The 26,273-nt window shown below is 40.5% G+C and overlaps 1 protein-coding gene across 1 annotated transcript; it reads right to left on the bottom strand.

Annotated features, from left to right (window-relative positions):
• Positions 1–1,303: 1,303 nt before the first annotated feature.
• LOC5567643 lies at positions 1,304–21,485 on the bottom strand. The gene is made up of 3 exons (XM_021851190.1): positions 21,225–21,485; positions 19,601–20,459; positions 1,304–2,214 (listed from the first exon to the last, which is right to left on the bottom strand). Exons 1-3 carry the CDS (start codon positions 21,305–21,307, stop codon positions 1,390–1,392), a joined length of 1,767 nt encoding a protein of 588 aa, XP_021706882.1. The 5' UTR covers positions 21,308–21,485; the 3' UTR covers positions 1,304–1,389.
• Between the last annotated feature and the right edge of the window lie 4,788 nt (positions 21,486–26,273).

The raw sequence follows: 26,273 nt of genomic DNA, 5'->3' as shown, positions 1-26,273 counted from the left end.
CCTGCCACAATAGGTACTTCGCGAATTCGTCCCTCTTTCTCTTGCGGAACTTTTCCGGAACCTCCATGCGGGACGTTCCGACAAAACACTCGAGGTCGGAGATTTGTTTTGGTGTCCGGCTTGATGTATGTCTCGTCATCCATGACGAGACAGCCTGGCTTGACCAGCCACTCACGGTACAGCTTCCGCGCCCGCAATTTGCATGTCAGTCTAGTTTGGCGCCTTTCTGACCTTAAAAACACGTAGCCCAGCCCGCTTCATTGTCTGCTTGGACGAAAAACTTCGACGAATTGACCTTTTTGGTCACGTTTCGGGTGAAAAGGTTCGGATTATTCTTAAAGTACTGCCTTATCTTCCGCGTCTTCTCTGGGTATTCCATTTTCGGTTTTCGGCGGCTTCCGGGGCGCCTACCAAGCCTTTTGCCAATCCATCTGTGCGACTGACCAGGATTATCGATCGCCGCACCCAAGATTTGCTGGCGGGCTCTTCTTGTTTCGAATGCATCCTAAAAACTACTTGACAGATCGTGATAAAATTTGGCACACACAAACATAACACTCTTAACTAGTATTACCCAACATTTCGTTAATGTTTACCCACGCGATAAAAAGGTACACCCAAAACAAAGTGTCGCATTTTTTCCGAGTCCAATATTTATTGTATTTTTTTTGGAAGAACTCCTGTAGGAGTCTGTGGAAGATTTCATATAGTAACAACTGGGGAAATTGGTGGAAGAACTAGTCGAAAAATATCGGTAGAAAAGACTCTTGGAAAAATACCTTGTGGAAATTACAGGATTGCAAGCCATGGCATCGTTGGAGTGCTCAAGGATTTCATTGCAATTCTGAAGAAATTCCACTAATCACCCTTTGAAACGCCTTTGGAAGAATTTGTGGGTAACTTGGTGGTGGAATCACTAGACAAATTTCTGCACGACAATATTGGAAGAAATCCTCAGAAATGCCTGGTGGCATCTCTGGATAAATTACTGGAAGGTGTGCTAAACGACAATCTTGGAGGAAATCCAGTACAAATCGATGGAAGAATCATTGCATGAATTCCTGGGAGACTTTGGACTCCCTTTAGAAACTTCGGATTGTTGGAAGTGTTTCTGGTGAAACTTCTGGAGTAATTTCTATCGTTATTCTTAGATCAAGGTTGAGTTCTTTAAGGAATCCCATAGGAAGTCTGTAGAAGACCCTGTTTGCCCTTCAGGATGGATAACGGAAAGTGGACAGCATTTGCGATTCCAAGTTCAGTAGGGATTTCTTTCAATGGAAGGGGTAGTGATATGGTGCTTATGTTCTATTGTTCGCACCTTAGACATTTCATTTCTACAACATCAAGCAAACCAGTAATAGTTACAGAGATCAAATGCAATACTTACTCTCAAGTCTGTGGTCTTGCGCCTATTAATCCATCGTAGATTCTCCACCGCTCGATCTGTTCCATACTGCACGACCCTTGTTTCTTCCATTCCTCGTACCGATTGTGGAAAAGCACTCCATCGAAAATTAAAAACGGTTCCTCCTTGAAGCCCAGTAAGGTGGCTGCCTTGTTGAAATGATTGTAGATCTTCTGAAACAGGAATGCTATCCGGAAGGGCCGTTTGCCCAGCTTATGTGGATACCGAACGGATTGCCAGTTGTACGTCTGGAATGCCACGTCGTGGACGACTTGCAGCAGTACGTCCGCCTCGAACAATTGCAGGATCTGTTTCTCCACGAGGCAGTACAACGTTAGTAGCGGGGCGCGTAATCGTTCCGGTACCAACTTTAGCCGATGGTAGTCCAAAGTATCGGAAGCTATCCAGCTGAAAAGCTGCAGCTTCACGTCTTCCAAGCTTGCTTGAATATCACTCTGTTCCGATAGCAGATCCAACAGAGGAGGTGGCATTACATGCTGTGGGAATTCGACCTGGAACGTCTGAAACGAATGACCATCCTCGTGACCCATTTTGATGACAATCGTGCGGGACGAGCAATCCGAGAGCATCTGCCTGTGGTACAGAGCGATACCCGCCTGGCGAAGAACTATCGGAATCACCAAATTTGGATACTGTTCGCCGAATTCGCCTCTTCGCATATCCAGGAAGTATACGGTCACATTGACGGGCCGATTGATCCACATCTGGTAAAGGAACGTGTTCTCCAGTTTGAGCAAGGTAGCAATCACTGGATCATTTGAGACGTTGGTATTTTGATCTTGGTATTCCTACGGATATGAGAAGCTCCCTTAATATTGTTACATTATTAAAGTGATGCTATAACGTTCCCCAGAATACCCCCGAAAATCGTTCCCCAGAATCCACCGTTCCCTGAAAAATCAATCCCCAGAATTTCTTAGAAAACTATGTAAGGCACTTTACGTAATTCAGCGCAGTTAAAGAACTCAACGATTCAAACTGATTATATATCAATATATAAACTACTCAAGCAGAATCTGATTTAAAAATCTTATTAAAATGATATCAAATTTTGGTTGTCATAATACATTGGTGACAGGTATTTGTTAACATTTTCTAGATCTGAAGTTGACTTCAAAATATGACATAATTTTGATATTCCTAAATCCAGAAGATATTTCACTTGTGTAGTGTTCGCGAAATGTCCAGATAGAGATCTAATACCCTTTATCTATTTATAATACAAACACGTGAGAATAAAGTGGTGTGCTATGACAACATATTTGTTTTACACAAATTCTGAATAAATACCGTCCTCGACGTGCAATCGAGTTAGTTGATTACTTGCATCCAAAATGATAGGCTGTTATTACTTTAAACGTAAGAAAACTCAAATGAGGTCGCAGACCTCAAATACTAAAAGTGATTACGAGGAAAAAGGAGAATCGCATGTGAATATTTATAGTGAAAACTGTTAGAAGAAAGCTAGTTAAAGATGAAATTGTGTGGTGAGCAACAAAGGTTGTCGCAACTAAAGTAATAGAAAATAAAAGTGTGTTTAGAAATAAATTAAAAAAAAGAAACTAAAGTTGCAAAGGCAACAAGTTGTAGAGGTCATCTCGGTCATTCCGTTACGAAAGTAACAAAAAGGGCTACTGGGTTCTAAGTGAGTCTCCCTGGTGACTTTTTGTTTTTGTAGCTTTCTAGAAGCTTACACAACTGCACCAGTCAGTACCAGCTTGCCCCGTTGAACGCATTCATCCAGAGAGACAACCGCACAGTAACGGATGCCGCTCCTTTTATGTTCGATTGCCACCTCAGCTGTCTGAACGACCGGCTGGATAGCGTCCAGAGTATTTTTTTTAATTTCTTTATTAGTATTATTCCAAACATTACATTCATTATTTCTCATATCTAGGTGTTCTGTGTTATTAGACAACACTATCATCCTAATTTGGTAACACAAATCTAAGATTCTATTAACGTCCAGAGTAGATTTATGTAGAGAGTAAAGGCCCAAACGCAATGACAGCGGAACGGCAACGGAATGCGGAACCGGTTCGCCAGCATGAACTATAATCAGATTGTCGACTCAGTGTTGATCCAATTTCATTCGTTGTCAGCTCAGTCGAGATGTTGTGATACATGCTGGCGAACCGGTTCCGCATTCCGTTGCCGTTCCGCTATCATTGCGTTTGGGCCTTAACTAAGACGTCTGTCTTTGGTAGTGGTTAAAAAGGAACTAATTTATTTTCTGATAATTCTTACAGCTATGGATATCAAGGCTTGCTGAGATAGTTCTTCAACACTCATCCTCAAGCCGCAGAGATTCCCATAATCTTACGGCACTCTTTAAACTTCGTCCGCTGCACGGTGTACTAAAATTAAGAAGGTGATATATTCCGAAAACTGACAGCTACTTGACGACGTCATTCCTATCCACCTCGAACAAATTTTCGAAAAAAATGATCTAGTGGTCCGGAAGGTATATGGTACGATAGGAGTGACGTCACATGTTTACAATGAAACTTGATATTTACATCAGTAAAGAGACTGCCTTGTTAATTTTTATGCCGTGGTCCGCTGCAGTGGTTTGGTAATGCAGCCCACAGACGCTCAGACGATTTGACCAACATTGACTCCGCCCCCAAGTTAGTCAAACCGATTTATGTTGATGCAACCGTTTGACCGACTGTCAAGGTTGGTTGCAGCAACACGATATTTCTTCGCATGTTTCGAATGATCTCGGCAAGTCTAGTGAATATATATTTGTTACTTTTTCGAATTGTGTGGCTGTGGGGGAGAATATTTCTACAATTTTTTTGGCAATAATCGTAATAAGGAAGAGCAGACCTTTCAACATTTAAGTACCGGAAGAAAATTATGAGGGGTCTCTTTAGGGGAATATTCTGACTGGTCATCGTTTTGGCTATGAGATTTTTTTCAAACATTCTATCCAGAATCTTTTAGTGGTTTCCTCTTGCTATTCTACTTTGATTTTTTTTTTCAGGAATCCATGGATTATACTAAGGAGTCCACCAAAACAAAATGTTCCTGGGATTCCAGATTCAACCAAAAATTCCTCCGGGGAAAATTCTTCAGGTGGCATTCTTCCAAGGATTCCTTTAAAGGTTCCTCTGCAAATTTTTGTGGATTTTCTCCACTGATTCCTTCAAAGATCTATCCAGAAAATTCTTCAAGTAATTTCTTCAGTAATTCTTCGGGGTTTACTCCAAGGCTGCCTCCAAGAATTTCTCCAGAGATTGTTATAACAATTTCTTCAAAGATTCCTTCAGGAATTCCTTTAGAAGTTTTTTCCAAGGATTCCATCACGCGTTACCCAGGAATCATATCACGAATTCTCTCAAATACTTCTCAAGGGATTCCTCAAGAAATTCATCATCAGAAATTCCCCCAAGCATTTAACCAGGACTTTTATAGGGCTTCCTCCTAGTATCCCTCCTTAAAATCCACAAGAAGTTGCCTTAGAAATACCACCAGGAATTTCTTCAGCAATTATTTCTAGTATTTTTTCTAAAGATTTCTCCGAGTGATTTGTTCAGTGATACATTAAATGCTTCCTTCAAATATTTCACCTAAATAATCATCCAAATCTTTATTTAAGAATTTATCCATCGAAACTTCAGGCATTTCAAGACAGATTATATCAGGATTTTTTCCTGCTATTCCAACAGGAATTCCACTAGAAATTCTTTAAAAAAAATACTCAATAAATCCCTACCAAGAAATTAACTTAACTTTTTTAATGAATTCTTGCTTTTATTTGATAATGCGAAATAGCATATTATTGCAACTATTTTAGCAATTTTTCCTGCTCAAATAAAGGGTATAACATATTTAAACTTTGATGTCAAAAATGGTTCCAAATATGAACCTTGACACTTTTGGTCATGTTTGACATTCACTTTGTCGACAAAAATACCACAGGGGTTTTAGTTTTAACACTGGGGTTGCTCCTATCTGACATTTCGGAAGGGACACGGAAAACAAAATATACTCAAAATTAGAGTTTTCTGAGAGGTTCCCCCGGGTTATACTCCGGTTTTCTTCTAGGGAATCTTCAATAAATTTATTTATGAATTCCACCAGTGTTTCCTCTGAACATTCTTCTTTGTGTCTCTGAAGGGACCCTATGAGGCATTCGTCCTGGGATTTCTGCAGCAATTACTTCAATAATCTACCATAAATTTCTCCGAGGATTACGCTAAGAATTTATTCATCAATGTCTTCCAGTTTTTCTTGAAGAATTATTTTACTAGGAGTACCTTAGAGAATCCTTTAGGAACTCCTTCAGGGATCGCTTTAAAAGTTCTTCCAGAAATATATTAAGGAATTTCTCCAGGAAATTCTCTGGAAATTTCTCCAGTGATTTATTTGATGATTCCTCCATGGATTTCTCAAGAAATTACTCCATGGAATTTTCAGAAATTTACAACAACAAAAATCTTTCAGGTTATTTTAGGGATTCAACCTGTAGCCATTCAGAGAAATGTTTTGTATAATCCTCTGAGTAAATATTTTCCTTTGAAGAATTTCTGATAACCCTAAAGGAAAATCCTAGTAAAACCTTTAAAGTATTTTATGGTTGAACTTCTGGCGAATCTTTGTTAGATTTTTCTAGTGGAAATTCTAGCAAAACTCTGGTAATATTCTCAGTGTTAACCCTAGAAGAAAACTTTGTGAAATCCCTTAAAAAACTTCTCTTGCAAAAAATTACAGGTGAAACAATTAGAGAAAACACTGGTAAAGTCTTTGGAGAAATTACTGATGGAATCTTTATAGGAAATTGTGGTCAAGTACCATAGGAAATTCGTTATGGGATCATTGGAGTTCATCTTGGCAGAATCCTCGGAGGAACCTATGGTAGAATTCTCAGAGGGATTCCTGAAGGAATTCTTGTTTTGAATCTCAGGAGGAACTCCTGATAGAATCACTGGATGATACACTGGTGGATTCCCAAATTACAGGTGTAATTTTTTAACAGAATTTTTTGGTAAAATCAATTGGGGATTTCCCTAAAACCCCCAAGAAAAATTCGGGGGAATCCCTTGAGGGATTGATTCCTTAAGGAAATCCGCGAGGAATCCTTTGAGAAATTCTAGAAAGAATCTCTTGAGTAATTCTGGTGATGAAATCCTTAAAAGAAATTTCTGATAAAATCCCTGGAGGAATTCCTGATAACTTTCGAGAATCCTTGGAGATATTCCGGGTGGAATTCCTTGAGATTAATCCCTTCAAAAATTTCAGGAGGCTTCTCTTGATTAATTCCGCGAGAAATCCCTTAAGGAATTCCGGGAGGACTACCTTGAAGAGTCCCTAGATGAGTCTCTTGAAGAATTCTCTAGACAATTCCCTGGAAGAAAATTCGAGTAGAAGTTTTGAATAAATTTCTGGGAGAATTTGCAATAAACTGCCTGATGGAATCCCGAATAACCCTAGAGCAGAGGGATTCCTGAAGGAACCTTTAGGAACATTCCTGACGGAATCCCAGAAGGTGTTCATGATGGAATCCCTACAGGAACTCTCAATGAAATCTGTTGAAAAACTCTTGATGAAATCCCTAGAAACTTGTGGTGTAATCCTTGGGGTAATTCCTGATGAAATCATAAGATAAACTCTAAATTCCTGTAGAACTTCCAGGTAGAATCTCTGGAAAAAAAAACTCGTAATGGACACCCTGGAGGAACTCCTGATGGAATCAACAGAAATTTTTGATAGAATCCCAGTAGGAATTCTAGGTGGAATATCTAAAGAAAATACTAATGAAATTCCTAAAGGAGCTCGTCTTGAAATCCCTAAAACAACTCCTGATGTAATTCCCACAGCTTCTCCTGGTAGAATCCCAAGAGAAACTCCTGATGGAATCCGGACAAACTCTTGATGCAATCCTTGTAGCAATTCCTAAAGATATTCTTGAAGGAACTCCAAATGAAATCATTGGGGGAACCCTTGATAAAATCCCTTGAAGAATTTCTGATAGAATCCCTGAATCTCCGATGATATCTCCAGAAAAAATATTGATGGAATTCCCCGAGAAACTCCTGATATAATCTCTAGAGGAACTCCTGATAAAATCATTTGAGAAATTCCAGGTGAAGGTACTCCTGATAGAATCCCTATAACAACTCCTGGTGGAATCCCTGGAGGTACTTCTGATGAAATCCTTGGAGGAATACCTAAAGATATTCTTGAAGGAACTCCTGATGGAATAATTAGAGGAACTTCTGATGAAATTCCAAGAAGAACTATTGATGGAATCCCTAGAGAAACTCCTGATAGAATCCGTGGAAAAATTTCTGGTGGAATCTCTGAAAGTACTGCTGATGGAATCCCTGGAGAATCTTCTGATGGAATTGCAAGAGATACTACTAAGAATCCCTTGAGGAGTTCCAGGTGCAATCCATGAAGGATTTTGGTAGAATTCCTAAAGATATTCCAAGAGGATTACCTAGGGGAATTGCTGGTAAAATTCCTGATAAAATTCCTGTAGGAATTCCTGGTACAATCCCTGAAGAAATTGCTTGTTGAACTTTTGATGGAATCACAGGTAAAACTGCTGATGAATTCTCTGAAGATAGTTCTGTAAAAACTGTTTGAAGAATAATTAACGAATCCCTTGAGAAAACGGATAGAGATTGTTGAAAATGCTAGTGAAATATATAGAAACAACTCAAGAGCGCACATTTGATAGATCACCGTGGCACCGACGCTGCGTAAATTCACGCATTTTGACTTTCCACCCATCTGCATAGGAAGTACATGGGACGTCGAAGCTTCAATTTGACATGATGACGTCGGTGTTCGTGCAACACCCCTACAGACGATACGATCGGTTCGTCGAACATTTGGCTCCGCCCACCGGTGATTTGAGCAAAATCAAACTCGTTTGATTTTGGCTGACCGATTCGTCAAATCGGTTTCACAAACTGTCAGATTGGTTCGTCAAGCAGCATCACACATGGTCAAACATAGCACCAACCTGGGGGGCGGAGTCAATGTTGGTCAAACCGTCTGAGCGTCTGTGGGCTGCATGAGAGACCATCGGCAACTTGCTCCTCCGTGCCAACGTACGCTAGTTGTACCACACCACGGCTCAGTGCGTCCTTGTTGAAGTGGTGGCATATATCGGTATGCTCTGTGCGAGGATTGTACCCACCATTCTTCGCGATTGCGATAGAGCTCTGGTTGTCACTTCGAATTTCTATTGGATCGTCGTTGGTGTCCAGTAGTGCCGAAAGTCCACGCCACCATGAAGCTTCCTGTACAGCGACTGATACAGACATGTACTCCGCCTCACAGGTAGATAGTGCCACTGTCGGTTGCTTCTTGTACATCCATGAAATGGCACCGCCCTGGGCCAGAAACACGTTGCCGCTGGTTGACTTTCAATCGTCTGGATCGGATCCCCAATCGGCGTTGCAGTAACCAACAATGCTGAAATCTGCGTCCTTCTTATAAATCAGCTTGAAGCCGGAAGTACCACGTAGGTAACGCAGAACGTGCTTCTCCGCGTTCCAGTGCTTGTGTTCCGGATTGTTGTTGAATCGGCTGAGTGTGTTCACTGCGAAAAGTATGTCCGGTTGAGTGCTCTGCTCCAAATACATGTGGCCCCCGACAGCTTCCAGATAAGGAACATCCTTCATCAGAGCAGATTCATCGTCGTCCTTCGGGCTCACTTCCTTCGTAAGCTTCTTACTGTAGTTCATCGGTACTTTCACACGTTTGCATTGATCCATGTTGAACCGCGCCAGAACCGACTCTACGTACAACTCTTGATCCAAGGCGACTCCATGTTTTTCCTCTCGATCCGGATTCCAAGGCAGTGTTGTGCTTGTCCTAGAGATCCTTCAAACGGAAGCAGCTGGATAGCTGTTCCTTCAGCTTCTTCGTCCACATCCGGTCGTTACTGAAGATCATCAGGTCGTCGACGTACAGTATTGGACAGAACATTTGCAACTTTTTCGATTTTCCATACAAAATGACCAACTTTGGTAAGCTATATCTCAGTCATTTATGGACCCATTAGAATGAAATTTTGGCAGAACATCAGACATAACTTGAATTTTCACTTATATTTTTGAGTGATTTTTCCAATCACAAGGTCAAAAGCAGTAACGGTTTGATATAAGTGAATTTTTTGACGATTTCTTATAAATGACATAACTAAATATTTTGAAGGATTAGCTTCATGGTATCTTCAGCAAAGTTGTTAATAGATTTTAACGAGGTGAACAAGTTTGCTGAAGACAGTTTTTGTGTAGGGCTATCAGATTTTGAGATAAATAGTTTTGAATTTTTCGTCGAAAACTACACTTTAGTTGAACCGTTATAACTTAGAAACTCGTGATTGGAAAATGTATTCAAAAATTTATGTTAAAATTCAAGTTATATCTGATGTACTGTAAAAATTTCATTCAAATCGGTCCATAAATAACTGAGATCTGAATCCTTTGTGGGGATTTGAATTCTAAACTTGTAACCAACTCAGTTATAGGGTCACCAAGTGGCTCGGTAGCTTAGTTGGTAAAGCGCTCGTCTAGCTTACAAGAGTCCTGCGTTCAATTCCCAGCCGAGCACTTGGTTTTTTTTTTCATAATTTCACCCATAATTTGTCCATCTTAACCACGCGTAATTAGTTAATTAATTCGATATCCTTTGGTTTCTTCATCGTAGCCCGTTAAAACGCATTCATGGGATTTGGGATCCCACTTGCGCCTCTTCTGCTTCGGAGCTCGAACCATGGCTTTCGTCCCAAACACACGCAGATGTGAAAGGTTGGTTTCCTTCCGCTCCAGGCTTCCTAAGGGGTCAGATTTCGATAATTTACCTTCGAATAGTAGACACCGTGCGATTTCTACTATCGTCCGGTTGGCGCTCCGCCAAGCCATTCTGCTGGGGCGTATACTCGTTCGTCGTCTCGTTTCCATCTGACGATACCCGCCTGGCGGAGAACTATCGGAATCACCAAATTCGGATACTGTTCGCCGAATTCGCCTTTTCGCATATCCAGGAAGTATGCGGTCACATTAACGGGCCGATTGATCCACAACCGGTACAGGTACGTGTTCTCCAGTTTGAGCAAGGAATCAATCACTGGATCATTTGAGACGTTTGGCTTTTGATCTTCGTATTCCTACGGATATGAGAAGCTCTTTGAATATTGTTACATTATTACAGTGATTCTATAACGTTCCCCAGAAAACCGTTCACCAGACTTTCTTCAAAACCAAAAACGTCAATGAATATTGGAGAAGGGGCCCTGATCAGTCGTACGACGCAACTTAGTCGCGATGCACTCACAATTAGCGCTGGACGGCTCTGAGCGGGTCCCAGATAGCCGTAGCGGTAAACACGCAGCTATTCAGCATGACCATTAGACTGATGCTAATTTTGAAATTTATGCTTAAACGATGTCAATTATGATGAAAACGATCCTCCCAAAATTTGAAGTGATTCGGAAGAAATTTGGTTGTGCACACGCTATTTGAAGTTTATATGGAAATTACTATGGAAAAGGCAAACCTTTTGTGTTCAGTCCTCTAACAGCTCGCCATAATGATCTATAGAAAAGTGAACACACTCATCTCATGTGAAAACTTCCCAGCTACAACTTTGCCGAAGACCACATTTTGATGGGAGGTAAGGATAATTTGTTATTATTGATAACAAAGTCTGTATCATGCTGAGATGATCATTTAATTACTTTCAGAGCAACACTGCTTTTTTGCTGTAGAACATAGTAGCCTGGATTACTTTGATCTTCTTCCCGCCAAGAGCACCACTGTTGCCTGCCGAATAGTTAGTGAAGCATGTTACATGCTTACCAACTTATCCATAGTAATCTCCATATAAACTTCAAATGGCGTGTGCACAGTCAAATTTCTTCCGAATCACTTCAAACTTTGGGAGGATACTATTTACCATAATTAAAATCGTTTAAGCATAGGGTAGCTAAAATTTCAAAATTTGCATCACTCTAATGACCATGCTGAGGATCGTGGGTTCGAATCCCACTGGTCGAGGATCTTTTCGTAAAGGAATTTTTCTCGATTCCCAAGGCATAGAAGTATCTTCGTACCTGCCAGACGATATACACATGCAAAAATGGTCAATCGGCAAAGAAAGCTCTCAGTTTACCCGTATCCTTAGTGTATAATGCATGTCGCTATCCATTTCCATTGATAGCTAATGAAGCATCGATTTCTTTACAGTTCTTGTTTTGATTCCTCAGATATTGATACAAATCGACTATGATGAAAAGGTTCCGCTATTTACACCCTTCATAGAAATTTACATCTCAGCGAAGGCGCGCCCCTTAGCAAACATAATCGATTAAATTTCTGAGAAACTAAATCGGTACTACTGATATTTGATCATGCAACGGAACTCTAGTCACATCCTTGTTTCGCTTTTAGTTTAATCCCAGAAAAATACTAGAAAAAAGGGGCTTTATGCTAGCAGCAAAACCAAATCAAGCTAGAAAATTTGTTTAGTAATCAGAATTCACGTGAGTCCTTGAATTACCAGTACTTACAGTCCTTGTTGAGTTAACACTCATGATTGTTATCCTGGCTTCAAGTGTAGTCTCGGGACTGACCAACTCCGAGTCTTTAACCATCTGCTAGGTAAAATAGATTAATTTTCAGAAACTATTGCCAGTAACAAGGACTTTGTACCGCGAATCCTTGAATTATCAAAACATGGTATCCTAGGCGAGGCTCGTTTGAAAGAGTCAAACCCCATTCTTCCACGGATTAAAGGACTACCGAAGATTCACAAACCAGGAAAGGAAATGCGAGAAATCATCTCGGCCGACGGATCCCCCACTCATAAACTGGCGAAATGGTTAGTCAAGGAATTCCAGAGTATGCCGAGCTCATAAATTTTAAGTTAAAATACAATAATGGGTAGGGAAATACGTTTATACCTAGTTTTAGTATATAATGTGTGCATACGATGGTTTTCTTCAAGTCGAGTCTAGTACACGACACTGAAGACGGCCTTACAGTTGAGGTCGAAATACGCGTATCTGTCAAAGGATACAAACTCTGGTAGAATTAAATGGTATAGTACTAAATTCGGTTTTTTCATCTACTTATAGGTATTCTACTTAACAGCTCGAAGATTTATTATATTACCCTAAGGGATCGCTTGGACTCTACGGTGCAATCACCTACCGAGATAAGCGCCCGTTGCTCGGACTTACGGTTGTTGACCACCACCACGTCAGTCTTGTAACGGGCCAGTCCTAGTTTCCTAGACTTCATCCATTCCTCAACTATGGAAATAGAGTGCGCTGCTGTCAACTCTACTTCCTCCTTTGATTCACTATAGACCACTAGGGTGATATCGTCGGCGAAGGTACGTCATCGTACATCGCATTCCATAACAGCGGTCCCAGGATTGAACCTTGAGGTACTCCCGCGCTAATTCGAACGCTTTTCTGCCCCTCCTCTGTGTCATACAGTAGAATCCTACCATCAAAATAGCTTTCTAGAAGCCAGGAGGGTGTACGCAACGATATGCGCCTACCGTTCATGTTTTGTGGGTGTATTCGTTTGGCTCACAACGCTGCTAGGCATCCCGTTGTTTGAGTGTTGAAATGCATTAGCATTTGCTGCCTGGCATGGCCCGCGTTTCGACCTGTGCTGTTTGGGTCGGCCCGCGTGAGAGATGATTGTTAGGCGAGGTTTGTTTGTAGTTGACAGCCGTATACTCACCCTGCTAGAAGCTTACACAACTGCACCGGTACCTTGAGGCGGTGAAGTGCGTGTGCTATTGCTTCCCAGCTTGTGCTGTTGAACGCATTCTTCACATCCAGAGTGACAACCGCGCAGTAACGGATGCCGCTCCTTTTATACTCGATTGCCACCTCAGCTGTCTGAACAACCGACTGAAATCCGTTTGAAAAAGATTAAGAAATTAGAACATCCTCACTTGTTATAAAGGCAAGCAATTTGGTATATTTTTGCCACATTCGTTCAATTAAATAGATAAAAAGTATAACATAAAAAGGATATTCATATTATTTCACATGAATGATAACAACAGTTTTCCCAATTAATGATCTTAAAGACAGTACTGGTAGAAGGTTTCTTTTTTAGAGGCTTAATATCTATTTTAATGCATGTTACTAAAAAGTCTTTATTGTAATAGAAGGTCTCTAATGTGTCTATTTTATCCAAAACGGTGCTTGACTTGAATCTTAGATGCAAAATTGTACAGGCTCTAAAGAAACCTTTAGAGACTATAACAGGTTCAACAGGCTTTTCAAGAATTTCGTATCAGAATCCCCTTCAGGAATTATCATAGATATTTTATTAAGAATACTTTCAGGGTATCTTACAGGGATCAATCCAGAAATTCTCGGAGAGCTATATCCAACATCCCAAAAATTCTTCCAGCATTTTTTTAAAGGATACTTAGAAAAATTTCCTCAGAATTTGCTCCAGGAAATCCTTGAGGACTACAAAGCTACTACCTTCAGTAATCTTCTCAGATATTTTTTTTAAATATCCTAAAATTTCTTCCTGATATTTAACCGAACTCGGTAGTTGTTACTCTAGGAGTTGTTTCCAAAGTTTTAAAGATTTTTTTCCATGGAAATCAATAAAGGTTCATTCCAAAGCGTTTGAAAAAAAAAACATTTTTAATATTTTTTTCCAAAAAGTCCTGCAAGAATTCCTCTACGTTTTTCGAAAAATTTCACTTAAAATCATACGGAATACTATCCCGATATTCGATTGCTTTGTTTTCGACTATATTAGCAAATTGTCTAGGAAATCTTCTCAAACTTCCTCAAGAGTCCAGGAGTTATTTCAGAGATCCTTGTTCTTTGAGGGTGACTTAAGGTGAAGATGAATCGAAGCCAAACCTTAAATTTTCAAGAGCACAAATCTGGAGAACCAACTTAGCTGAAAAAGAGAAGCTGAAAACTTAATCGATTGGTCACTAGCTGGTGGTAACCAATCGATTAAGTTTTCAGCTCAAACGGGTGTTCGGTTCTCCAATTTTGTGCTCTTGAAAATTTGAGGTTTGGCTTCGATTCATATTCACCTTAAGAACTTACACAAGTACAAATCAGAGGTAGCTTTAGGATTTCCCTTAGAAAAACCTCCCGGATTAATTTTTCAGAAAAATTTCCTTGTCATTTCCCTGGAGACATTTCTGGAAAATTTCCAGAAAAAAGCTTTCAAGACTTACTTAAGAAAATCTCAAAGTATTACTGGAGTAATTTCTGTGAAAATCGTAGAAAGATTCTCTAGAGCAATTGCTAAAGGTATCTTTATAGAAATACCTAGTTGAAATCTTATATATATCCTGAAAAACAGTTCTAAAGGAAATTCCTAGAAATTTCTGGAAAAGTGATTGATTGAATTTTAGAAGAGGTTTTGACTGGGAATCTTGGAGCATGTCCTAGAAAAATCGATGGATGAATATGGATTAAATTTTGAACTTTCTTGCAAAATTTCCACAGAATTTTTTGAGGATTTCAGATGGTTTCTGAAACAATCATTGGAGAAATTCATTTCTGTGGTTCTCCTTGGGCTCTAGGCTGACGTCCTAAAACTACTTAATCCTAAACAAAATCGATGGAAAATAATCATTCAATGATTCACTAAGCGATATCCGAAAATTTAGGCGAATACCTTAATAAATTTCTGATGAAATTTCTAGAGAAAATTATGAAAAAACACATACAGTAGCACTTAACCCGAGAAATTCTTAAGAAAATCTTAGGTCTCAGAATAGCCGTAGCGGTAAACGCGCAGCTATTCAGCAAGACCAAGCTGAGGGTCGTGGGTTCGAATCCCACCGGTCGAGGATCTTTTCGGGTTGGAAATTTTCTCGACTTCCCAGGGCATAGAGTATCATCGTACCTGCCACACGATATTACGCATGCAAAAATGGTCATTGGCATGGTAAGCTCTCAGTTAATAACTGTGGAAGTGCTCATAAGAACACTAAGCTGAGAAGCAGGCTCTGTCCCAGTAGGGACGTAACGCCAGAAAGAAGAAGAAGAAGGTCTCAGAAAAAAGTCTGCGCTGATGCTAAAAAGAATAAAATTCTTATATTCTGGCTCCTATAAGGTAGGTTTCTCATTGTTTTCTTGGTTTTTGTTTGGCCTATGTTCGGCCTCTTTTTGATTTCTTTCAGGTCTATTTTTGGTCTCTTTTTTTCTGGCAAGTGGTCTCTAATTTCCTATTTTTAAGGCACTCAGTTTTCCTTTGCGTTTGAGCCCCTTAAATATAGTAACTTTCAATTAGCAGTCCAGGGTTTATTTAGTTTCGCTGTGCACAAAATATTTGAAAACGTTCGTCCTACCCATGGTTTTGAACGAGGACGCGCCTCTGCTCTCGGCATAAGTTTGGGTTCACCCCCTAAAAAACATACAAAAGTGTTCAGTCCATATCTCTGCGATTACACCAAAGACAAATTAAAGACCTCCATGTCCCTTGCAGTTGCCCAAAATTTTAAGGCTCATAAGGTAATCTAGAATGCCGTGAAAAGTGTACTGCGATCTGTCAAGCTTGGGTACCTTTTGTACTACCGAGGGACCGAATGCAGTACTAGAAGTGGAACCCAATAAGAGCCCGAGTAGGACGGACCTGATTACACGTCCAATTGAAACTCTCTAAGCCGCATTCGAAAGGCAAAGAGTTATTCTTACTTCGTATGTATTTTTCCAAAAACAGTTTTTGAATTATGTATACTAAATTTTAACTTAAAGTTGCGACATTTTTCAAAAAACACTGAAAAAACATTTGTAATTTCCTCAGCATTGGAATTTTAAAACAAGGTGTCTTTAGAATCGTAATCTCCCTCCGCTTGGTTATGCGACCTTGCCGCGATGGGAGGGCATAATCCATTAGCCCATATGATGGAAACCAAAGGCGTAACCTGTAGTGGTGGTATCAAATTTCGGCATTTTTTTGCTTAAAGCCGCGTCATAATTCATATGGCATAGACGCAATAATATCTCGGATGTGATCCAACGGACATTCAGCGTCATTGATAGAATTGATGCTCATTTCAAATAATTAATCTATTCGAAGTGGACATTAATACTATTGGTGACGTTCAGTTTGCCTTTTGCTAACCAGAATGATCCGTAGCCACTCTTACTATTAGCTAGCTAGACACATCGTTATCATATACGACATAGGGAATACTTAGGAACTCTTAGGAAAATGACTAGTAGATTCACTGAGTAGAAATAAGTGGCGACAATCTTATTTTAATATGGTTTTTAAATTGCCATAATAAGAAATACCTCTTTTGTAACAGCGCAGGAATGCAATTGTGTCCTTATACACAGGTAACATACCGTGTTCACCAGATGCTTCCCAGCTTCTTCGGGTACTGGGATCCAGTAACGTGAAAACGATGGCTTCAGACATCTTGTCCGTCTTGAGCTTGTAGAACTCCAGGGACTTCACACGCCTTGTACAGTCGTCGATCAACGTTCGCAGTTCCATTGACGACTCCTTGGCCATCTGCTTCATGTTCAGCAACCTTGTCACGTGGCCATGAATCACCATCGAGAAGTTTTCGTAACGTTCTCCAGAATTCTCCATGCACTGTCGTAGTTGTTGTCGTTGAGGGTCTGTGCCAGTGCCAGTGCTCATATTTGCCGTCGAATGTCGGCAATGATGTTTGCTGCAACAACAACGATGGTGGCATTCTATACGGCACGACACTTTCCGGTACGCCACTGGATCTCCTTTTACCTTGAAACTTCAGAGCGAGTAGCTGTTTTTCTCGCTCCAACGCTGCCTCATTCGCAATGGCCTTCTCGATACCTTCGTAGTGCTGTATCATTTCACACAGGGAAATTCGAACAAACTCGTACAGTTCTTCAAACTTAACGAATTTCGGCTCGAAATCTTCTCTCCTATGTGGATCGATTCTGAAAATTGTTGTATTCCTCATAAGAGGAATCGACCATCTTCAGATACAGCTTCAAGCCATGAGGCATGAACTTTTCGGAATCTTGCCTTGCATTCAAAATGCACTACTTTCGCCTTGCAGCGTGGCAACACTGCTCCAACACAACAAGACTTTCCGCCATTTTCTTCTCTTTCTGTCGCTGTTCAGCTTCCACTTATTGCTCGCACACACTACGAGGCACACTGGATTCGCCGGTCGGGGTTGACAATGGCGTCGACGGAAACAACACTTTCTGCACTGTACCATTAGCATTAAGCATTTCGCACAAATTCGTAGGTGGTACAGTCCTGGGCCATTGTATGAGGGTTGCCTCCTTCCCGTCCGTTACCAAAGTCAGAAATTTTGGACTAACCTCTAACTCTTAGACAAGATTGACGCATCCGCCAATAGTCGAGAGCTGCCCTGGCCGCGTTCTTGCGAAAACTGGAGAATGGGAAAGGATGATTGATTGAACACCTACTTAAGATCTCCACTTTTCACTTTTTGGAAAAATTCGAATTGTTCCACTAGCTATTATTGAAAAAATATATGTTGGATCCGTTAACATAGTATATTGGCACCAGCCGAATTGAGTTAATACGAGAAGAATCGTGACGTAAATTTGAAACACTCCCGCTGCGCTAATTGAAACATCTTCAACGTAGCCTTCGGGTTATCTTTTTTTTTTTTTTTTTTTTTGTATGGTATTCAGTTGGAGCTGCCTGACAGCTTAACTTGTCAAGGCTGAACCCTCGGTCTGGCTTTTGCCAAGTTTCCCCTCTACCAGGACCAATACTCAGACGGACTAGGCAATGGCGCCCACATGAACACTGTTTTTATTTGTATTGTGACGTGGTAGTTTTTGAAAAGTACCCATATTCCCTTGCTTCTGAGAAAAGGAAGCATTGTGAAAATCAGCAGCTCCATCAGAATTTGTTTGAAATAGTAGTGTAGTAGTGTCATTACTAATACTGTTTAGTCGAAATGGTTTTGAATAATTTGTCATTCAAGTGCTATTCTGATTACTCCTGTCTTTTACGTTAGATTAGAGTCTTAAATGTCAATTGTCGTCAAGTTTTAACAAAATTAGGCTGTTTAGTAGTAGTTCTAGTTAATTTAATTTGTTGTTGTTAAAAGAATTTATTGGTCATTCCGTTCATATATCCTTGAAGAAAAAAGTCGCTTTCCTTGTCTGTTCAACAACTAGCAAGTGTACCCTAATGATCGATCTCAGCGTCTTACTTTCCATAGTCATTTTATAGTGAATATTGAAAAGTAAAGTTACCTTAGGCTTCTATTACAGTCTCCTACATGATTCACTTTTCGGTGGCAAATGCAATGCTTCACAACGCCTACTTTCTACTTGTAAATTTTGCGAAAATGAAGCTGGAATTAGATTATTTATACCGCTGTTACAAAAGAGGTATTTCTTATTATGGCAATGTAAAAACCATATTAAAATAAGATTGTCGCCACTTATTTCTACTCAGTGAATCTACTAGTCATTTTCCTAAAAGTTCCTATGTATTCCCTACGTCGTATATGATAACGATGTATCTAGCTAGCTAATAGTAAGAGTGGCTACGGATCATTCTGGTTAGCAAAAGGCAAACTGAACGTCACCAATAGTATTAATGTCCACTTCGAATAGATTAATTATTTGAAATGGGCATCAATTCTATCAATGACGCAGAATGTCCGTTGGATCACATCCGAGATATTATTGCGTCTATGCCATATGAATTATGACGCGGCTTTAAGCAAAAAGTGCCAAAATGTGATATCACCACTACAGGTTACGCCTTTGGTTTCCATCATATGGGCTAATGGATTATGCCCTCCCATCGCGGCAAGGTCGCATAACCAAGGGGAGGGTCTTCAACGTAGCCTTCGGGTTATCAGTTTAAAACAAATTTGAATGTCTTCTTGCATCAATATTTCATCGTATTCTAATCGTTACAGTTAACTCTCCCTTACTCGATATTCCGTATCTCGATATCGAGTTAGAGAATAGTTTATACTTGAGCATCATCAATGATGATTCATGATTCATGCATGTCCATGGACATTTTTGAGAACTTCGATGAATAATTCTTACATAAGTTACCGAAAACTTTCAAAAAGAATCATGTTTCAAGTAAACTTGTACAACGCAAACGGCAACGGCTCTGGGTATAGCTTTCTGGAAACTTGTTTTCTGGGGAATGTTATAGAATCGTTAGAGTTACTATTACCAACACTCACCGTTTCGTAGAAATCCAAACTGGCCTTGAAGCGTTCCTTCAAATCGTCGTTGACGGCTGCCCTCCCGAACACCCGACCCAACAATTCACTCAGAGCCGCCGCATCCTGGCTCAGCTTTTCCGGCGGTGGTTGCTCGCGAACAAAATCGGCCAATCTAGGAAACTTCTGCCTGTGATGGCCGAGCGTGGAGTGAAAGTGTCGAACCTCTTCGTACTGGATTACATCGTTCCCGCCCAAAGTGGCCAACAGACGCATCTGCTTGAAGCTCAGGCCCAAGTTTCGAACCAGCTCCACGCGGTTATACTGCATGGTGTCCAGGGTTCCGAAATTGATATCCTTGGCCGACCAGTACTGCCAGAAGCCCTTGTAGATCATGAAGTCGGTATCGTTCGAAATGATGGCGATCGCTCCAACCTGATTCGCGTAGGCGGCCAGTTCCTGGTCGCACTCCCTCGCCACGGATACCATCAGCTCACCGTACTTTGTTGCTATTTGCCGGTTCGGATATAAAGTATTGTTCGGTATAGAATGCTGCAAGCGATTGACGATCCAACCCAGATCCGAACCACGATCCACGGCATTGATGATTTCGAGCATTTTGTGGTACTTCTCGTCCTGTCGCTTGACCCAGGTGTCGTACTTGGTCTCCTGGACCGGTCCATCGTAGAAGAACACCAACCTGGCGCCTAGGTTCACGAGCTTGGTGAAGAAGTTCTCCAGCAAGTTGGCCACCTGGTTGAATCGTCCGCCACACAACAATCCACGCAGATCAGCAAGATTCACCGGACGGTACAAGGACATCAGGTCTATGACTATAACCGGTGGGGCAGGATTCGGTCCTCGTGTCCGGGCATATTTCCTGTTTGAGATTAGGGTAAGTGTACCAATTATGGATGCAATATGTCAACAGTATGGATACAAATCAGATTTAGCTTGCGTGGGCGGGCTAAAAAGACCTCTTGAGCCCTATTCTAATGTTTATCCAGATTGAAAAATCAATTTTCTAATTAGGGGCGATCTATTAATTACGTAAGACAATTTTCGGGGTTTTTCAACCCCCCCCTCCCCCTAAGGTAAGATTTTTTGTATGAAAATTAAAAATAAATTGTATGGCGCGTAAGAAATCTCAAACCCCACCTCCCCCCATAAACCCTTACATAATTAATGGACAGCCCCTTACGTGGAGTAAGTGAAAAGTTCCTTATTAGAGGTTGTATTTGTGTTTGCTCTTTAAATAGCCATATGTTATCGAGGTTCGCTATTATCATAGAAAAAACAGAGCGTGCTGAATGTTCAAAAAACAGTTAACTCAAAGCATTGAAAGGTAATAACGAGTGTTCAATAAAAAAAAATAGATTTTTTATTGGATAATATAGTATTTTTGTTCAATTTAAAAGATGTAGTATTCAAGCACCTTTGCAGATAAATTTGAGAATACTTTTTTTTTCTTTGTATTTGTCGTTCAGACACTTACCCTGTCTGAACCGGGTTTGGTCCATCTCGCCAATTTGAGAATACTTTATCGAAAAACAACATAACTAGAGTACCCTAGAGTCATAATTGGCATATCTACCCTAACACAGTTGGGGTCATTGAAATTGAAACTCACTTAAATGCAACTTACCGGATTTCGGCCTCGATGTTAACTCTGACGAAACCGTTGTGTACTTCATTGCAAACGTACGTTTCCAAATGGCGAACACCCATGTTGTTGTTGATTGGATTCTGAGCGATTTATTTCATTAAAATTGAAGATTCCAAAAAGTGGCACTCGAAATTGCGCTGAATCTGAGACGAACGATATGTCTTTGCTTTTGTCACTACGACTGGCTAATGTCGAATTCGTTTTTGAACCCAGGTTGGAACTGGCGCAACCCGTTCTGAATCACAGTTTCAACCCCAACCCGATTCAGGTTCGACCGAACTACAATTTGCTTGACGTTTGTTTGTTTATGTGTTGATCACCGACCCAGTTCCTAAAAACGAAAACGACATAAGTCCAGGGTTGGCCCATCTCGCTAAACAAAAAAAAACGGTCGAATGTTTGTAAACAGTTTTTGACAGCTAATCAGCTGTTTATGAACTACAGCCATCATAGAGGTCCCCAAGCAAATCGCCACGAACACCAACGCACAATCAATCTTACACAAGTCGATTTCCTCAGAATGAAAACGTATCGATGTTTGTTTGATGTTATTGAGCTTTCGGTCAACGGCAGGCCAACAAGGAAGTGGTTGTTTTGCAGCAATTCTGTTTATATTTGGATTCTCACAGCAAACAAAAGCAATGTTGTGACAATTCTCACAGCAAACAAAGAAAATTTTGTCAACATTGCACTACTACGCAGGCAACTGGATTGGTCTATAAGCCATGTTGACATTTCAGCTCGCAATTTCAAATTGATTAGTCAGTCTACAAGATGAATATTGGTCTGAAAAAGTATCACTATCCAGGTTTTTACGAACGCTAATGGCTACCGCAATCAGGCGCGCTTTCTGGTAGGGATCAGTCGACATGACGTTTGGCTTGGATCTGTTCAATATAAAACGACCCAAGCCAAACGTCAAATAGGCTGAACCCGACCAGAAAGAGAGCGTGTTTGCGGCAGCCATCAGCGCTTTTAAGAGAGGAGTCTGGAATCTGCACCACTTCCTGCACTTCGATGGGACCTTCATCGAGATCTAGCTTGACCAATCCTTTCGCGACTGATATCATGCTGCCGTTGTTTGCCGTGCCTACCTGATGCGCCATAGGTAGTCGCTCAACGAATCCATTGCCACTACGAGACATGTGGCACGTGGCACCAGAATCGAAGTACCATTCTTCACCACTTACCTCACCCATCGCAAAAACGCTGCACAAAGCTTTGTCAGACGTTCTCTGAGGGTTTTGCTTCTGTGGACATTTCGCGGCAAAATGTCGTCATTCTTCGTCGTGCCACCGTTGCTGCCTCATCGTCTCCTAGCCTGGTTGAAATACAACGCACCATCTGCGCTGCCATTCTTTGGCCCATTTTGCAGCTTAATCTCTTGCAAAATTTTTGCCTTTACCGCGTCCGACGTCAACGCAGTACCCGATGCTTCGAGCCCCATAATCATGGGTTCATAATGCTCCGGAAGTCCCATGAGTAACAACGCAGCCAGCCATGAGTCGTCAACCTTGAAGCCGATTCCCGCAAGTTTATGTGCCGTAGACATCAGCTCGTCGACATACGATTCCACGCTGCCGCAGGCATCCAAACGAATTGAAGTTAGCTTCCTCAGTAGGCCGATTTTCCTGGTCAAATCGTTGTCTTGGAAAGCGTTCCGCAGTTTCTCCCAGGACTCTTTGGCGTTCTTTGCGTCCTGAACCAGACTGTAATTGGTCGTCTCCAGGCTCAAGCAAATTGTGGCCAACGCTCGCAAACTAACCTCTTTGTTCACTTGGTGTCCTTTCGGTGGCGCTACCGCGTACCCAGGGTTGCCACATTTAAATCTGTATATTTTTCTCCAATTATCTGTATTTCTGTATCCTAGAAAAAAATATCTGTATTTTAAATCTGTATGCCTAAAAATTGAGATAGAAGTTGAATTTATGCGAGAAATTCATGAAAATATCAATCACTTGTAACTACATTGCGGGATTGTCACATCAAAGATTAAATTTTAAGGTTTTCAAAAATACGAATTCCAATTTTTCTTAAAAATCTGTATAAATCTGTATAATTTTGGCCGAATTCTGTATACAGAATCTGTATATCTGTATTTTTCCACAAAATCTGTAATCTGTATATACAGATTCTTGGTCACAAATTATTCGAGAAAATCTGTAAAATACAGATAAATCTGTATATGTGGCAACCCTGCGCGTACCAAGTGCCTTCGCGAATGAGTGTCATTTTCATCGCGAACGCTCACGTGTTGAAATTTTCACGCCCCTTCAGCTTCTCGTTGATGGGTAGTGCAACCGCGTCACGGTGTCTTTGTGGAGTAATTTTATTACAAAAAAATAGGTAAGTCTGAAATTTCAAACTAAAAACAATTAGACTTTGCTCTTTCATTTGCGACCAAAATCAAAATTATCGGTCGGGGGGTCCAGAACATTTTTTTTTTATTTTGTGTGAAGTATTCATGGATATGTGTAAACATAGATACGGGACAAACTGCAAGATCAAACCATTTGAACACCTTGGCTTGGAAGGTAAAGTTGTTCTTGCTCAAAAGAGCTGTAATAAGCATATATGACATATGATATACGCATAATTGCAAAACTGTCTCAAACGTCATTTTAGTTATTGTCCACGAAAAACCTTGAAAATCGTACTTAAATTAGTCATAATGATGTAAGAAGTTATTAGGAAATATTTTCAATAGGTGAAGATGCATCGATATCAAACCTCGAATTTTCAAGAGCTTGTTTGTAGATTTGTATCTTGAGAACCTGACAACCTTTTGCGTTGAACATTTTATTGATTAGTCGCCACCAGCGAGTGACCAGTGAGTTACCGGTTGTCTGCTTCTCTAGACTTGTGCTTTTGAAAATTCGAAGTTTGGCTTCTATGTATATTCACCCATAAAACCATTGATAACCGAGTGTGTAGCTCGTTTTTATTAAGCAGATAAACGGACCAAAATAAAAACTGCCACCGCTGGGAGACAGAGGAGGATTTTCTCTTCATCGTAGCATTGTGAAATAAAGTGTAAATACATTCGTTTGCTCAGTAATAACAAGCTATGGCTTTTAGGACGAGATCATTAATTATGCGAGATTTCTCTTTTTACTCAGATACAAAAGTGACTTATCCGCCTTTCAAACAACACAATTTCAGTTATAGAGGGCTTCGCATGTGATAAACCTAGTTATAAGGCATGCAATATACTTGCCCCATGGTGCTGCAAAATACGCTAATTTGGATGGTATTTGAGAAGTTTCAAATCTTATATTTTTTATGTTATTTAATGGCACAGTGCTTATGAAAAGATCCGAAACTTACATCATGAGGCTAAAATGGGTTTGGGATTTTTGTACTTGTTTGCAGTACTATAACCCCATATTAACCCCTCTACCGGCAGCTTCATTTTTTCAAAATATTCAAATCGCGATAACTTTTTTGTTTCTCAATATTTTTGAAAAAAATTTCCTCAACTTCTCAAAAAACTCTCTTTTTTCAGAATCTGTATCGGTTTTGAGCATTGGTCATCTATATTCGGAGATATTCCTGTTTTTGAGCAACGAGCTTGTATGTTTTTGGTACCACTCTAGCCGTAACGAGATCTTGAAAACTTCTTAAAACATCATATTGAAATTTTATATGGGAAGTGTCGGTCCCCCAAGGAACACCGAAATATTTTTAAAACCAGTTGACCAATGGTCAATACCGACATAGATTCCAAAGTAGAAGAGTTTTTTGAGAAGTTGTGAAAAAATGGTGGAAAAATATAGAGAAACAAAAAAGTTATCGCGAATTAAATATATTTTTGTGCTGAAAACATGAAGCCGCCGGTAGAGGGGTTAAGCTAAATAATAGCAAACAAACTCATGAATATCTCTTCTGCTAGGGTAAGTGTACCAGTTATGGCCATAGTGGTTCCCTATTTGGCCATACGTGATAACTTGAATGTTTATATTTTTTTTTATACCAATTCATTTATTTAAGGCTCAATCGCGTTTAACGCTTTACGGAGCCGAGATTCATTTTTGTACTTTTTTACAATTGTTTAACTTCTTAAGTACCAAGTTTAGTTCGGGTTGGAGCCAGGGTACTCGTGGCAACTCGAGGTTAGTGGTCACAAATATTTTTAGGAAGGGCTAGGTTGGGATTGGGTTACAGGGTTCTTTGCAGCTCATCCGGGTGGTATTTCATGGTTGCTCGTTTGTCGTATCATGGCGTATACCAACTTCATGTGGGTTTTCGATTGCCGGATGGCCAGGAACATCAATCCAACACAAATGGGACATAACACAGAGAGAAAAAAAAACTGGGGAAGAGAACACAAGAGAATTAAACTTTTATACAACACAAGCGAAGATAATCGTAAAGCGACAACATGTAGACGAGATCGCGGGAGCCCAACACATCTCTAACTGAAACATAGGGTTGTCTACCTCGGGCCGCAAGGGTATCCAAAAGTTGTGCTCTGGAGGCGTCCATATCCGAGCACTGCCAAACTACGTGATCGATGTCATCATAACCGGAACCACACCTATTACATATATTGCTTAGCGCGAGGTTAATCCTGTGCAAATGTGCGTCTAGCGAGTAATGGTTGGCCATAAGTCTTGACATCACGCGAATGAAATCTCGACTTACATCCCAACCTTTCCACCACGCTCGCAAGGATACTCTAGGGATTATGGAATGTAACCACCGTCCCAGTTGGTCATTTAGCCAGTCGCTTTGCCAACCGTGAAGAGAACTTTGACGTACTAAATGAAACAATTCATCGTGTGAAATTCTTCTATCATATATCTCACCTTCCTCAGCGCCCACCTTTGCGAGAGAGTCCGCCTTCTCATTGCCATAAATTAAGCAATGTGAGGGGACCCATACAAAGGTAATCTTATATGATCTTTCGACCAGTGCACACATCTGCTCTCTTATTTTTGTAAGAAAGTAAGATGCATGCTTTACAGGTTTCATCGATCGGAGTGCCTCAATAGAACTGAGACTATCCGAGAAGATGAAGAAGTGGTC

Source organism: Aedes aegypti, chromosome 3, assembly GCF_002204515.2.
Source record: "Aedes aegypti strain LVP_AGWG chromosome 3, AaegL5.0 Primary Assembly, whole genome shotgun sequence".
Classification (NCBI taxonomy): domain Eukaryota; kingdom Metazoa; phylum Arthropoda; class Insecta; order Diptera; family Culicidae; genus Aedes; species Aedes aegypti.
This window is presented reverse-complemented; position numbering and strand designations above follow the sequence as displayed.

What these genes read in the sequence shown, in the direction of transcription:
- LOC5567643 (XM_021851190.1), bottom strand. Translation starts at nt 21,307, where the DNA reads ATGGGTGTTCGCCATTTGGAAACGTACGTTTGCAATGAAGTACACAAC. An exon ending in AACATCGAGGCCGAAATCCG is followed by an intron (nt 20,460 to 21,224) that starts GTAAGTTGCATT and finishes AATCTCAAACAG; the next exon opens with GAAATATGCCCGGACACGAG. An exon ending in GTTTGGATTTCTACGAAACG is followed by an intron (nt 2,215 to 19,600) that starts GTGAGTGTTGGT and finishes TCATATCCGTAG; the next exon opens with GAATACCAAGATCAAAATAC.